This window comes from Triturus cristatus, chromosome 3_1 (assembly GCF_964204655.1).
Source record: "Triturus cristatus chromosome 3_1, aTriCri1.1, whole genome shotgun sequence".
In the NCBI taxonomy this organism is placed as follows: Eukaryota; Metazoa; Chordata; class Amphibia; order Caudata; family Salamandridae; genus Triturus; species Triturus cristatus.
The window spans coordinates 1,091,536,976-1,091,553,155 of record NC_140583.1 but is presented as its reverse complement, the minus strand read 5'-3'; the positions used below and the strand labels follow the sequence as shown (position 1 = coordinate 1,091,553,155).

Here is a 16,180-nt window from a genome sequence, read left to right as displayed (position 1 = left end):
TGGAGATGATTTTTTAATGTAGCCAAAGCACCATATCGCAACACACTGTCATTTACAGACTGCACTTTTTTTAATTGAAATGGCCACTAATTTGCACAGGCATACTGTTTTACTGATAAAACTATATTGTACACAAATGATGTGTGGAAATGGGTTTCAATGAATATTTATCATGTGTGCATCATCAAGTAAAGTGTCTAGATTTGTTTTGATCCTATTAAAATCCTTGCTTCCATCACACTTCAGAAGTATTTAAAACAATTGCTTCATTTTTGCATTCCTAACTTCTGGATGTGTACAGTTCATTTACAGGTACTAACATTTTGCTGTGCGCTACAAAAAAATGACATCCTACTTTCTTTCCTTTCACGACCCACTAAAAATTAGCTTGTGGCCCAGCAGTGAGTTGATATCCACAGTTCGTGCAATGCTGCCCTAAAGTTATCCATCTGGTGGAGCAAATTCTTGTAGAATATTCAGCACTGTTGGAGAATCCTCTGACTTCAGATTTGCCACTTCATCCACAAACTAAAATATTTTTCTGTGACCACTCAACTCTGAGAGAAACCCTCAGCCAGTTGAATTGGCACCAAAAACTTGTAAGAAGCATATTTTAAGAGGCAAACAGTTGGAAAGAAACCTGGGAGAACGGAAGGTGGAAAGGAAACAAGCGAGGAGTAGGAGGAGAACTGAGTGAGGAAGGGAGAGGAAAGATCCTTGGTCTTACACCCAAGTCTGGTACCTTCACCGTGTGGCGATCATTGATGAGAATCTGCTCTTCGTTGATGTAAAAATATACTGGAGATATAACAGTCAGGTTTGGAGATGACCATTTGTCAAAATTGATGATGAGCTGGAAAGAAACATCTGGCAGTTTCTGGCAAATGGTAGACAGCACAAAGGCGCAGTTGGCGGGGAACCTGAGGAAAGCCCCATCGAAGGTGCGAAACACTCCACCGCCAGCCGCAATGCAATACGAGCTTTTCTTGCTGAAGCATCCGCGCACACCGTTCCTCAAGGCGCATTCCTCATCGGACTTGCATTGACGGGGATCACACTGAATGAGGTTCCTCCCAAAGCAGCGGCAACGGCGGGTGCAGTCACTGTTCCAGAACAGCTGTTTCGGCTACCAATTAAAGCATAAAGACTATTAAAATTATCAGTGAAAGTAAGAACTTTTTTTGCTACACTAGTCAAATTGCTAATCCCCCCACCTCCAAATTAGTTACGCCACTAAAATTTAGCAGGTAGAGTAATTAAAATGTTGCCCAAGTGGCAAGTTTTTTTACAAACCCCCAAAATTATTTTTTTGTCTTAATGAAAATTTGCCATAAGAGATTAGCATGTGCAGCTCAGTATTCTGTGACAAACTGATTTCGAGAATTGAAAAATCAATTCCTTTTTTGTGACAAATCAATTCATGTTTATTACTTTTACCGTGTGAAAGGTTTTGGCGAAAATATGACGGCTGATTTCTATTTTGCAACAAGTTAAAGTATATTTTGTCCCAAAGTCTATTCTAATAAAATTGGGGAAACACCCGTCCCCAAATCGATGGTCATCCTGATTTTGCCTGGTCCTAGGTGTACACTGAAAATGACGTCTGAAAATGAATACTATTGAAATCCTTATTCATTCATATACATTATTATGACCGACTGTTCAATTGATGGAAATTCCAATGAGGTAAATATTCTTAGGGTTCCTACAAGGTGAGCCGATCTCTGCCTGGTATTCCACCTGAGCACTCTTGCTCCCTGTGATTGCTGGTAGCCGGTGCTTCTGCATTCTCACATGCTTTTGCCCCTTAATTAACAAAGGATAGCGCCTTAAAAGTCTTGGGGTGAATTACTGCATTTCACTAACCCACTGGGGGCGGTAACAACGTCCGATCAGGATGATTACTGGAGCACTGGAATGAGGTACACAGCAAGAGAATGCTCCTAACCCCCGTCTGAGATTGTAATTTCAGGAAACAACCACTGACAGCCACATACGACCAAGCATGTGCCCTGCACAACATTGCTTTAGATCCCAACAGAACCATTAATTAAAAACCAGGGGGTAGGGGGGTATTTTACTGGAACATTTACATTTTTGGGAAGGAAATCAAGTAACATTTTGAGTCAAGGATAAATAAATGCAATTGCTGGAGGGCATGAAAGAAGACTTTATTTATATTCTGCTCTTATTAGATTTCACGTAAGACCCCATGCCACAAGGTCGTTCGATTTCTTATCTTCAGCTTTCACTTACTAACAAGGAATTCTGGGATTTGTAGTCTTGGTTTGGTTCATTCAAGCCTATTGAATATTAACACCATAACTCTATGATTTACCAAAAGAAATTCCAGGACTGAAAACGTTATGTCCTCAACAAAAATATTTGACATTGGGTTATATCCATATTTTCATTTTTTAAAATATGGATTAGATCTCTGCATATGCAAGAGCCATTTCTATGTGTCAAGGGTTACTGGTATCTTTAATCTTGGTATGTCTTTTTCTATACTTTTTCTGAAAGTGTTAATTGTACATGGTTTTATTTGAGAGACAAAATAAAATGAGTAGGTGAGTAAGGCAGAGAAAGGATGGGACATGGAAACAAAAGAGTTAAAGAAATGTAGGGATTGGGAAGAGACGAGGAAAGAAAGACAGCAGTTTGAAGTTTGTGATGGAGAATAAAATGGAGGTCAGAGTGAAGGTATGATGGGACTGATAAAAGAGGACGGGAAGGGAAGGGCATGGAAAGCAAGGGATGGAATGAAGGAAGGAAAGAAGGAAGGTAGGAAAGAAGGAAGGGAGGGAGGGAGGAAGGAAGGAATGTCGGAAGGAAGGACGGGAGGAAGGAAGGAAGGAAGGAAGGAAGGAAGGAAGGAAGGAAGGAAGGAAGGAAGGAAGGAAGGAAGGAAGGAAGGAAGGGAGGGAGGGAGGGAGGGAGGGAGGGTGGGAGGTAGGGAGAAAGGAAGATAAGGAAGGGAGGGAGGAAGAAAGGGAGGGAGGGTAGAAGGAAGGAAGGAAGGAAAGGGGGAGGCAATTAGGGAGGAAGGAAGGGATGTAGGTAGGTAGGTAGGTAGATTGGATAGAGGAGGATGGATAGATTGATGGATGGATGAATGAGATGGCTGGATGAGTGAAATAAACAAAGGTAGGAAGAAAGGGATGGAAGTGAGAGAGAAGAGGGAATAAAGGTATTTCCTTACCTCATAGTATTTACCATCAGCATAACAGCCGCAGTTATGGGGAAGAATGCAGCTTTTCCCATTCAGCACATAGCCCGGATCACACTGACAGCCTTCCACACAGTAATGGTTGCAGTCACTTTTAAGCCGAATGGCAGCACAGCGGGGTTGGCAAACACTCACACAGCTCTCATAGTGACTGTATGGATGGCACGTGACATCTGCAAAGAACACACAGACATGTATAGTAGCAGAGACCTCATGAAGTCTAAAACTGTGATAACTTTACACACTGCACTGTGCGAAATATGAGTCTTTGATAATGTATGCCCTGCCCCATTCTTGCCATTTCTTCTTTGAAACAGTCTTTTTTGACAACATACCAGGAGGGCTTGATCCTAAGTGACCCATCAAACTGCAAATGTGTTCTCCTCTGGTTCAAATCCTTTCATGTGCCTTGAGAAGGGAGACAAACATTGACGTTCTCGTTCTGTAGACTCAAGGAGTAGCCCCTCTTTCAATATTGCACAGGATATGCCTGGTTCAGCAAATTTCATCTTTGGAGGTTTTGGTATCTGCAACCAGCTAACCCTGTGTAAATTAAGTCCAGAGCCTCTGGCGAACAAGGCCCCTTTTCGTTCAATTTCCCTTGGGAGTTTGGGATGCTTGCAAACTGTATAAACATGTGTTTTTGCAATATCGTTTGTGTGTGCACGGTAAACGCTTTGTGAAAACTTGTGGTGCATCCGTTGTGCATCTGTCGTCAGGGCACACAAACCTATTTGCAAACTTTGGTTTTTGTAAAAATTATAGCTGCAAGAGGGATGATTGATGTTGCCCACTCTCTTTTTTAGGTTAAGCTGATAACTGCAGCGCGCATGCGCTGCTCACGTTGGGAGGCATGCAGTATTCAGTATGGAGTGAAAGCTCTGTCGAAGCTCCGCTCACTCTCCGCCCATCTTTTTCATTAGCTTAGTTCCTAAATGCTGCCTTCCAATTGGTTTTAGGCTTATTAGTCCTTTCTTATGACGGCTATGTCGTCATGTGTATCCTTCCTTGGTTACTGGCCCCTTTACTTAGAGGCTTGCACAGTATGTTTTATTTAGATTGTGAGCACTATTTTCTTCCCGTGCCTCCCCCCCACAGTCTGTGCCTTCTCCCCCCCACACTCCCATTGTTTGTGCCATCCCGCCTGCCCGCACTCCAGTTTGGAATACAATAAGTCTCGCTTAAATGCGAGTCCTATTGCATTGCAAATGTTTGTTTTGTCTGCTGTGTCTTATTTCTAGGGCTGTTTGAAGGGAACACATAAGGTCCATCTCCGCATGTAAGCATTGCACTGTTGCAATGCATTGTTGGAAAAGGTACTTTACAGAAGCCTCTATTGGGAAGTTAATTCCTCCTCCGTCTGAAAATCTGGACTGCTTAAATGTATAGAATTCACTTGCTCTGGTTGCTGATGGGTTGTGGCCTCACTTCTTCAACTTGAACACATAAGCTAGGAATTCCATTCGATTTTTCAACACCCCTTGGGTCGAGAGTTTCGAGGCCCTTTTCTGTTCACACTCCCAGAAGGTGGAAATGGGGATTCCCCATATCCTCTTGGCTGCTTACATACCTAATGGAGCTGCTAAACCCATACTGGCCTGCCCCACTGCTCCAGACCTTGCCTCCATGGGAGCTATCCGCAACCTCTGAGTCCAGAGAAGCAGACACAGCACCTTGAATCCATCTCTAGGGCTCCTCAGAAAAGGATGATGAAGAAAAGACTGCTAGAAATGCAAGTGAGCCATGTGACCCTGCCAGGTGAGCACACTCTTTCTGCACCTAATTGTGTGTTTTTTGCTTCTTCATTGGACTCAGTTGTCTTTTTTGGTGTGACTCTGCACCCAGTCTGCTTTTCCGCTTTTGGGTGGAGAGAACTGCACAGTCTGAGGAGTGCCTTGTATGCCTCTGGGCGTGCATCTGATGGTCTGGGTCAAGCTGTAGTCTGCCCCTTCATCAATGAGGCTGATTTCCAGCTGAGTGAGGAGCCATTGAACTGGAGCAAGTAGAGCCCTCAGGCTGACAGAATTTTCCCACTTTAGGTTGTCTACATAATTAACAATAAAACTAAGAGATGTTTATAAATCTGGGATACTTTTGGTTTACTTTGTAGGCTACAGGTAAAATATATATTTTCATTTGCTATTATGTTTGATTTGTTGCTGCCTGCTTTCAGTGTTCATGAGCACTGTAGTCAAGAACAGTAACGTTTTGAAACTTTGCAACTAGGGGGGTGATTATGATGGCAGGCGGATCGCCACCGCCCGGCCGCCATCACAACCACATTTACCACCCGCCATCGGGGGGTACTGCGGCGGACAGAAAGCCCGTCCGCCACTTTTCTGCCGGTCGGCAATCGTCACGATTGCCGGCCAGGGAGAACTCGGGCATAATACAGTGGCGGTGCCTGGAAGGCACCGCCATCTATATTATGATGCCTGGCGGTAAAGGCCTTTCCATGGTGGCGAGGGGATGGTGTAGGTGGGGGGGCTGCACTTGGGGGGTATTGCCATGCACCAGGTGGCAGGCACCAGGCAGTGCCTGCCACGTTGTGGATGGCAATGCACAGCATGCCTCTTTGGCATAGGGGCGGGGTCTGCTTACAGCAGCACCCACCGCAATGCTGAAGATGCGGAATGCGACCGCCAGGGTGGCGGTCGCATCCTAATTGGTGGTGCGGGTCCCAGGACCGCTAGGTTGGCGGGCGGATTAAAGTCTGCCCGCCATCCTAATGGTTTCTCCCCACAACGAAAGGTGGTGTGACAGCGCGAGTGGCTAACGCTGAATATCAAATACATTTGAAGTTTACCAAAATAGTAACTCTAACATCAGATCTGACGCATAACAATCTACTAACACGGTTCTGCATATAAGGAAACACTTTTTGAGAATCCCCATTGGATGATTAATTTGTCTCCTGAATACTTGACTGTTAGGCCATCCTAGACCCACGGCTAGGTTGCCATTGTTTATTTTAAGTCCTGATGAAGACCCGCTTGACGATTTAGTGTCGCTTATACTGGGTTGAAACGTCGACGACAATAGCTAGGACCAGTACAAGACCTGTTTCCATACATACTTTGATTGATTCATGAAACTGTGTCATTGCAACTTTCTTTGAAACTGGCCCTCTTCTTTTTATCGTGTACATAAAGATCATTTGTATTCATTTTTGTATAGACTATGCACAATTTTGTCACTCATGTCACTTTTTCACTGATTCACAAACTTGTTCTATGGTGTACTACTTTGGTAACCGTGCTTTGTTATAAATTATGTGGGTGCCTATATGAATGATGCAATTTATATATAAAGAACAGCATTTCACCCACTAAATTTGACTTTGACTTTATCGTGATTTGTATGTTGACATGGTATATGTGATTTGTACTTCATATTTTCTGTGGTCACTGTTACAAAGAGAATACTCTCTTCCATAATTGATGTATTCAATTGTGTCTTGATCCATTCGTAGAACAAAGTAATTGTTGGTCTTTGCCCGACAGAACCATTGTTTCTTATAGCGCCATCCTAATGGGGCCTAAAGTATTTAAGTTTTGATGAGTGGATTAGAATCCACTATTTTAAAGCACTGCGAGCACCCTCGGTAAACATGATATGAACAGGTTTACATATACTGTTAAACACTTCCAAACTTCTCATAATTGCACTTTTACAGTGATATGTTAGGGCTTTTCAGAACTGTGGATTCAGCTGGGGACTTTCTTTTACCCCTGTATCGTGATGGACCTATACCTAGAAACACCCCATCCCAATGCGCCTTGAGCTATGCCTTGACTTTTCGTCCAATTCTCCCCGGAGAGTCAAGAAAGTTTAGGAGGCCAACTTTCCATCACAGCCCTAGTTCCTTAATATCTAGTTGGAAGGGAACACCAGGCTCCTCACCTTTGATATTGCTCGCTAGCACCTCCAAATGCATTTGCTAGGGAAAATGACTACCATCATCAGCCTGGAGGTGCAATCTGGTACCCGTCGCTAATTGGATCATCAATGCTACCCACTGGAAACAAAACCAAAAGCACATTTATGTAACTTTCCAAACCTGTCGCTGAGAGGTCCTTCCTGCAGGCAGTAGTAGAAACCTTTACGTACCCACCCTTAACTATAGAAATTTAACACATGAGATACTGGAACCATGACATGGCTTCTTTGAATTTGTGGAAATATGTGGACCACTAGCAAAGCTCTTGAGTGCAACAAATATCAATGGAATTTGGAATCAGGGAACGAGTAGTTGAGCTCCATCTAAATGTATCCAAGGTGTGCTATTCTCTGACTGATTTTAAGACCATCCACACAAAATAAACATTGATGGAATGAATCTAAAATGGAATCATATACAGCGTCTACAGTTAAACAGACAACGTAGGATGGATTTTGCCCTGTTTTATCAGTGGTGGACATCATAGTTCTAAAATATAGAGCCAGTTTGATCAACTAATGTCTCAACTACAGAGCAGAAAATTGATCCATATCGCATCTATATATATTTTAATGTTGCATCTAGACATTGGCCAGAAGTGTACAGTATTTCATGATGCATCTACAATACCTATTCCTTAGTTTATTACAAAAATAGGTGGCAGGTCTCAAATGTGTTGTAAGGATGTTATCCCAACTCTATCTTTTGTGCCTCTCACATCTGCAACTCATGCTCTCACTGGCAGACAAGACACTGCTTAAAAATTTTGGTAACCTCTCCAGGAAGGCTTGGAAACTTGATGGTTCTGGGGCGTTTCCTAAAGCGGGGCTCTAATTTTTAGCTTAGTTTTGAATGTTCTTCTCCTCATTCACTCAATAGATCAGATTCTTACAAATCTGACAACTTGAATTAGAAGAGTCCAAATACACGCAGGTCAATTTGGACAAGAGGTGGAGGTGGAGGATGATCTTTTGAAAATGGCGGGTTGTAAATAGGGCTCTTAATAAATTGTAGTGAAATTTATCGGAAGTCCTAAATTAAATTATATGAGGTGGGGCGTGGCCTGACCGAGCAGCAAGATGGCCGCTCAGTAAGAGGGCTCTGCCGGCCGAGGAGTGTTCCTGTAATTTATCCTGCTGCAATCTGGACCGAAATCACAGCCTGGGGTGCCTACAGCACCCGAAAAACCCTGCATACGCAGCACCTAACAGCTCCATTCCTGCCACCGCCCAAGGTGTAGAGGCGGGGTCTGATGGGCCTGGTGAACGTGTTGAAGCCACGTCGCTTGCGTAGCCCTGTAGCCCATAGCCTGGTGAGGGCGGAACCAGATTGCACCATGAGCTTATCCGGAGCCGAACCCGTCTGACAACGACAACTTCCACAAGTAGGGTGCTGATGGGAAGTGGGGGCTCAGCAGGTGACTTACCCCCAACAGTGATCTATAGGCTCTGGGAGCTGTGTGCGCCATACCGGCATGTACGGCTGAAGCCCTGGTAAGCCGCAAGAGAAAGCGCTGTGCTGCTGGGGAAGACTAGGGCACCCCCACTGCGCTGTAATTCAAGCAGAGAATAGGTGATAAAAGTGCAGCGTGACACTTCATCTTTACTCGGCCCCTTGCAAGGCTGGGGGCACGTGGAGGGGACAACACCACTTCATGTGAAACTGCACCTCTGGGAGTACAGCTGAGGAGACGGCTGCGCTGCCGTGGTAATATTGCAAACCCCTCCCCTGTCAAGAGCATTCCCTGCGCTGATGTCTGCAGCAAGGTGCCCGCCATAGGTACCCAAACTAGATAGTGGGGTGAGAACTGTGATAGCATGTAACGCCTCTGCAGCTGCAGTTAGACGTAAGTGAGACCACAACATAACTGGCACGATAAATTGGGCCTCTACTCTGCATACAGTGGGCACCATAATTCTCCCCTCTAAGGGTGGGCGTAGTTCGCGAAGTAGCACTTCGCGAAGCTACGCAAAGTGAAGTTCGCACTACGCGAGCTACGCGTAGCACTTCGCGAACTGCGAAGTAACATGTTCGCACTGTGCAAGATGTTGTTTTCAATGATTGCACAGTGCGGACAAGCAACCGGCACTGTGCAATCATTGAAAATGGCATCTTGCACAGTGCGAGCTGTAGTTTTCTGCTGCTCGAGTAGATTTTTACTCGAGCTGCAGCTTTCTCAACGCGAACTGGTAGTTTCTCATCGCGAGCGGTCGCGAGCATACGCGACCCCTCGCAATGAGAAACCTGACCTTCTCGCGTTGGGAATCTCGCCGGGAGGTTTATTTTCCATGCTCGCGATCGCGAACAAGGAAAAAGTCTCGCCAGGATGTCATTTTGCTTGCTCGCTATCGGCAACTTGACGTTGAGGACCGCGAGCAAGCAAAAAATGACCGCAGCACTACGCAACACTACGCTACGCGTGTTCGCACTGTGCTACGTGCAGTTCGCGTAGCGCGAAGTAGCGCGAACTTCGCAAACTACGCGAGCGTAGCGTAGTGCTTCGCCCAGGCCTACTCCCCTCCATCTCTGGTCAGTGAACCATCTGGATTGGGCAACGAACTTGCCACCATTGAAATTGCCGAGTTGGATATGAGATACAATGGCGTTCCGGCGGCTGTCATAGGCGTAGGTGTGACTTGGGAGTCTGCGGAACAACGCGTGGAGTGGCTGTACCGGCGGCGTTGAGAACTGCTGTGTCGAACCCCCGACACCCCACCCACCTCTCCCTGAACCAAGAGGGAAAATATAAAGCTGCAAAACAGCGGGGGAGATGAGGGGCCTGTGATCTCAACGCCATTGTACAAAGTACCCAGCTGAGACTAACAAAATGGGCAAAACGGATGCCAAGCAACCTAAATTGACTTTTGAGAACAAAAGACACACAATGCAGGGTGAGCTCGACCCAGATCCGGAAGCAGTGCAGGGTCCCCTAGATGACACGGAGGGTGGGGGGCCGACCTCCGCAGTTTATTATTGGAAATGAAAGCCAGTTTGAAAACGATTGACTCCAAGCTCGACAACTTAAATGCCAGGGTGGACCAAGTAAAGTCACAGGTGGATACACACAAACTCAGACTAGAACAACTTGAGAACAGGCAGACTGAAGGGCATGAGTTTCAGATCGAAACCAAAGAACAAGTACTGAATATGGAATGGGTCCTTACAGTTATAAGAGCAAAGAATGACGATGTGGAGGCACGCTCAAGGAGGAACAACATTCGCCTTGTGGGCATTCCAGAGACTACGGCCACAGGGAAAATGGAACTCATTGTGGAGGACTTATTAAAAGAAATATTTGGGACAGAGCTACCTCAAGTGTTCATCGTGGAAAGAGCCCACCGTGCCCTGGGACCAAGACCTCCGGTGGGCGGAACCCACAGGCCAATTCTAGCCAAGATACTAAACTATCAAGACAGGGATGCCATACTCAGAGGAGACAGGGAACGTGGTCAGATTTCTTATAAAAGGAACAATATCTCATTCTATCCCGACTTTACTCCTAGCATCCAGGCTGCGCGCCAAGAATTCACTCAAGCAAAGAAGGCCCTACAGCAGGCCGGCGTGCCATATGCACTTTTATATCCTGCCAAGCTAAAGATTATGCACGACAATGACACTATCTTTTTCACAGATGCGAAATACGCATGAAAATTTGCTAAACATGTTGATGGGACAAGGAAACAAAAAGAGCGCTCTGATAGCGCGATGCTGACCACACATTAAGTGACAACGACTAAATGTAACCCTAGGTGAACATAGGTTTCTGCCTATGTTATGTTAAAATTTAGCCTTCGCCCCACGAATACAAATGGAGTGGGGCCTTAATGTGAGTATGCGGTAATTTGTTATATGCCAGAGGCACGCTTCTGTTCAGGTTGCGCAAAAAGAATATAGACCTCGGCCACCCAGCTCTCTGATTTTCCCCACGCCCCCCAGGGAGATCTCCCTTGTGTCCACTCGGTGTTGCCGTGTGTTTAGATTTACTGTCTTCTTCTTTCTTTGGTTAAAGCAGTTACGTGAGTGGGAAATGTTAACTCACCCTGTTGGGGGGTTGGTGTGGGTGGGGATGGTAAAGTAAGGGGGAAAATAAAAGATTAAAATTAAAATGGCAGGAAATAATTAGGGCACAAATGTCAGGCTCATTGCACCACACTGTGTATGATACAATCCAGAGAAAGAAAATGGGACAACACAGATTATGTCCACGTACAATTGCTTAACCTGGAATATACGGGGACTGAATGATAATAGTAAGGTACGACTTGTGCAATCGTACGTAGTTTGCCATAACATCGACATATGCTTTTTACAAGAAACGCACCGCTCAAATCCGTCGTCTACTACACTCCAGCATAGGCACTGCGGCCATATATACTTGGCCACATATTCAACCTATGCTAGGGGAACTGCGATCCTAATTCGGAAAAACATTGTCTGAATTCAGACGTCTTCAAAGTCAGACCCTGATGGCACATTCATAATACTAGAGGGCCCACTTGACACGACAAGGGTGGTCCTAGTGACAGTCTATGGCCCTAATTCAGACTCGCCTGATTTTTCCACGACCTTTGGGGCCACATACTAAAGCATTGGATGTGACACCATTCTTTGGGGAGGGATTTTAACACCATCCTAGACGACGCCCGAGATCGCAGAGGTACATCACGCTCGCTACACCCAAAGGCTGTGGCTGCATTGAACACAATAGTGAGGGAACTTGAGCTGGTGGATATATGCCGAGTATGGCACCCAGACACATTGGAGGGCACATGCGTCACAACAAAACACTCTGCCTGGTCCCGGATAGACTTTTGGCTTATTTCCAAAGACATTGCTACATGGGTTGTGGACATTAGACATTCCCCCCGCACTCTTTCAGACCACGCGCTGTGTCTGCTTAGACTATAGATAGCAACCAGACCCTGTTTTGTATTTACATGGCGACTTCCCTCATGTGCTCCTTTGGATGCAGCCTTTAGAGAGGAAATCAAACAAGATATATTAGATTATTTCACACATAATGAAGGCTCAGTATCATCACCGCCCTCCTTATGGGAAGCCTTCAAGGTGGTGATCCGGGGCAGATGTATAGCCCTGCAAGCATGCGTTTTGAAATCCATATGCCAAACACTGAAAACCCTAGAAAATGACATTTGTGAACAAGAACTTCAATACCATCAGACTGGCGAACACGAGACACTTTCTCAAGTTAGGGATAATTCAAAGAAGAAGCACAACGAGAAATCAACTACTTAGGGAAATCGGCGCATGCAGGGAGATATGGGGAGGGAGACCGACCCGGTAAGACACTTGCGACCCTGCTTAGACCTCCACGCACCACAGACTATATTATTGAACTTCAAGGTAAGGAGGGGCAGATGGTTAGGGGTACACAAGAAATCAAGGCACAACTGTTGGAATTTTACTCTGAGGTATTCACCTCGCACAATACACAAACACTTGACGACCTACACCTTATTTTGAGCCCATAGAGCTGTTGTGGCTCCGTAACGCTCACAGAGGATACCTGGATGAACCATTCTTGGAAGAAGATGTAGTCAGAGTCATCAATAGTTTGCCTCCGGACAAAGCTCCAGGTCTGGATGGGCTGTTCGCCTCCTTTTATAAATGTTATGCCTCTATTCTGACCCCACACCTGATGGCAGTAAATCAAGAAGCAATTGACACAGGTAAACTACCCCCCACCCTCAGAGAGGCAGGAGTACTATTGCTACTTAAACCTGATAAACCACCAACCCACTTTGACTCATATCGCCCACTCTCCCTCATTAACACAGATAACAACATTTATGCCAAATTACTAGCAGAGTCCAACCGCTATTGCCCCTTATCGCTAGACCTGATCAATCGGGATTCATCCCAGGGAGATAGACCGCGCATAACTTTCTTCTCTATCTTGCATTATCTGGATCCACATCTCCCTGCAGTAGCCACCTTTCTAGATGCTACTAAAGCATTTGATTCTTTAGAATGGACGATTCCTTTTGCCATCCTGCAGAGAATGGGGTTTAGCCCGCTCTTTATTAATCAGATGCGACTTCTATACACTGACCCAACTACGCGTCTATTTGTTAACAGCCACATCACCGAGGCATTTCAAATAACCCGGGGTACGCGGCAGGGTTGTCATCTCTCGCCCTTGCTTTTCGCTATCGCAATGGAGCCCTTAGCAGCGCGGCTACGACAACATCATGCAGAGAGAGGAATTAGTTTTACATCCAGAGGAATAATATTATCGCAGTATGCTAGCGACATAACTTTATATGTCAAAAACCCTCAAACAAACTAACAGCCAGTATTGCGTGAGATAACAAAATTTGGTGGCCTATCAGGCATACGGATCAATTGGAAAAAGTCCATCTGTCTCCACTGACTGAAGGCACAATTCCATTCGAACTAGATTTTCCGCTTGGCTGGGCGGATGGGCCGGTAAAATATCTTGGAATCTGGCTAAGCAGAGATATCCAGGAAGTATGGAATATGAACATGGGTCATGCCATTACGTAGTTAGAGGAAAAAATTTAATTATGGTCTAAACTTCCCCTATCACTTGCGGGAAGGATAGCTGTTGCCAAAATGGTGGTCCTCCCCAAGTTTCTTTACATTTTCGTAAACATCCTGCTTCTATTGACTCAAGCATTTTTCACAAGACTTTGCTCACTGCTGATTTCACTGGTGTGGGTGGGAGGACAGGCCAGGATTGCCTGGGAAGCATTGACACTCCCACAGAGTCAGGGAGGATTGGGGGCACCAGACTTTCCCTTATACGCTTTTTGCGCTCAGGCTCACTTTTTACACTTTTGGACACACCCGACCCCCTTCCAGCCACATGTAGCGGTTGAGTGTGATAGAGTTGAGCTTATTCCATTTGAGGTGGCGCTATACCACCCATACAAGCATGCTCGCCACACAGTTGACACCACAATAACACTAAGGTGGGCCTGGGATAATCTCAGACGTAGAGCAAATACGCCAATGCTATATGCCCCCTCAGTAATCCTTGCTAAGAATCCATTAATGTCCCCATTCGAGGACAAAGGCGCCATAGTGAGGGCCATGGGATTGGGTATCAACAAGTTTGAGGATCTATACTAGGAGGAGGGATTTCTTGAGCCACCGGTGCCAACTGACATAATACTTTTCCAGACCCCCCACCTACTCTGCAGGCACTTGAACACATTCTCATGAATCCATCAGCAAAAAAGCTCATTACTCGACTGTACACCTCTATGCAAACACATCACCTTCAGATCACACTGAAACCAAGGGAACAATGGAACACCGAGATACAACCACACATAACAGAAGAAGAATGGAAATTCTGCTGTGCGCAGCTGGAACACCTGTCTCCAAATTATAAACTCAGGTTAATTAATTTTAAATTCCTTAATCGGTATTACAGAACACCTACACAGTTGTTCCGTATGGGACTTAGGCCTAGCGCAGAGTGCTGGAAATGCCACGCAGATCAGGCAAATTTTCCACATCTGGACTGGAGTTGCCCCAAGGTGGCGGAATACCGGACAGACGCATTTAAAACTATAAGCGATATTCTCCTGATACCTGTTCAGCCTACGGCATTGATTGGGGTATTTGGATATGTGAGGGGGAACCTGGTGGGTGTGTGCAGGTTGTCAGCTATGCTATTGTTATTGGCAAAGCGCAGGATAGCTATGATGTGGGATAGAGCATGGTCTCCCCTGATAAAACATTGGATTGTCAACGCCACATTTTGTCAAGAGCAACTGGAAGCCTTTTGGGAGTTGATGCCTGTGGCATCCAGACCGAGGGATTTTTGAGGCCCTTTTGTGAATTGGTTGTGGTTAGCGGAAACTGATACTCCTAAGCCTGTGTAGGAGTCAATAGACAAGTAAACCGGCTTTAGGTGTTTTCATTCAATATGGTCCATACGAATGCACATTGTCTATGCCTGATCCACTATTCCCCTGTATTAACTCTTTGTACATCCAGAAAGTAACGCAATAGCTGTTATTAAGAAGTGTTGATCAAGAAATGTCATAATTGTATGAATTTGTGTAAAATATGCCTGTATTTGGGTAATCTGTCCTTTATGTCTGTTTATACTGCCACTAAATGTTTTTAAAAAAAATTATATGAGGTGCATAACATATTTTTGGCAATACCCTGTATAATGTTTCTATGTGAAGGCATAGTTGGCTCCAAAAGGTTATCTGAAATACGGTGCACAGACAGAATATTGAGTTTTAAATGTCGACATACACAAATATTGAGTTGGAAATATCGAGATGCAAAAAAATCGACAGCAAGAATATCGTGGTCAAGATTATTGTCTTGGAGGTAAGATATATAGTTTTTGAAAATATTGAAGCCATTAATATCGTTTGTAAAAATATAGTTGTTTAAAATATCGATGTTTTAATTAGTGTTATGTATTTTAAAAGTATGTGAACTATTTCTTAGTATTATATTTTTATTCTATGGAGTGTTATATAGCGCAAACTTTACCCAAAGGTATCGGGTATCAGAGCGCTTTACATAGCACCAGTTGCGTTACATGGGGACACATTCATTTTTGTTAGGCACAGGGAGATTAAGTGATTTTCCCAGAATCACAGGATGTTAAGCATCGTTGCCAAGACTCGAACCCAGTTCCCCAGATTCGAGGTCAACTGCCCTAGCCGTTAGGCCAACTCCTATCCCCATAAGTATCGTGTAAGTATTGCTTTTGTATATATATATATATATTTTTTTTTTATTCGATCAAAATTATGATCATTTACATCATAAAATTCATAACCATAAAAACTGTAAAATAATGAATTTCTTTCATCATAAAAAGGTGATTTAAAAAGAGAGCTATCACATGCCTCTAGCAATAATAGTATTTTTCAGAAGTTCCTAAATTTATAGAAGTACTTAAAAGGAGACAATGTCCATATTCCATAAAAATCTAAATTTGTAAAAAAACATAATTCTGTTCCCTAGTGTCCAATTTGAGACCCCACAAC

General features: G+C 44.6%; 1 protein-coding gene across 1 annotated transcript in view; it reads right to left on the bottom strand.

Moving 5' to 3' along the window:
* Positions 1–16,180, bottom strand: part of TECTA (tectorin alpha) — a 345,850-nt gene that overhangs the window by 48,595 nt on the left and 281,075 nt on the right. The window contains exons 12-13 of the mRNA XM_085646453.1: positions 3,203–3,402; positions 743–1,126 (exon numbers count right to left, since the gene is read on the bottom strand). Of these exons, the coding sequence (XP_085502579.1) occupies positions 743–1,126; positions 3,203–3,402 (584 nt within the window). The remainder of the gene's footprint in view (positions 1–742; positions 1,127–3,202; positions 3,403–16,180) is intronic.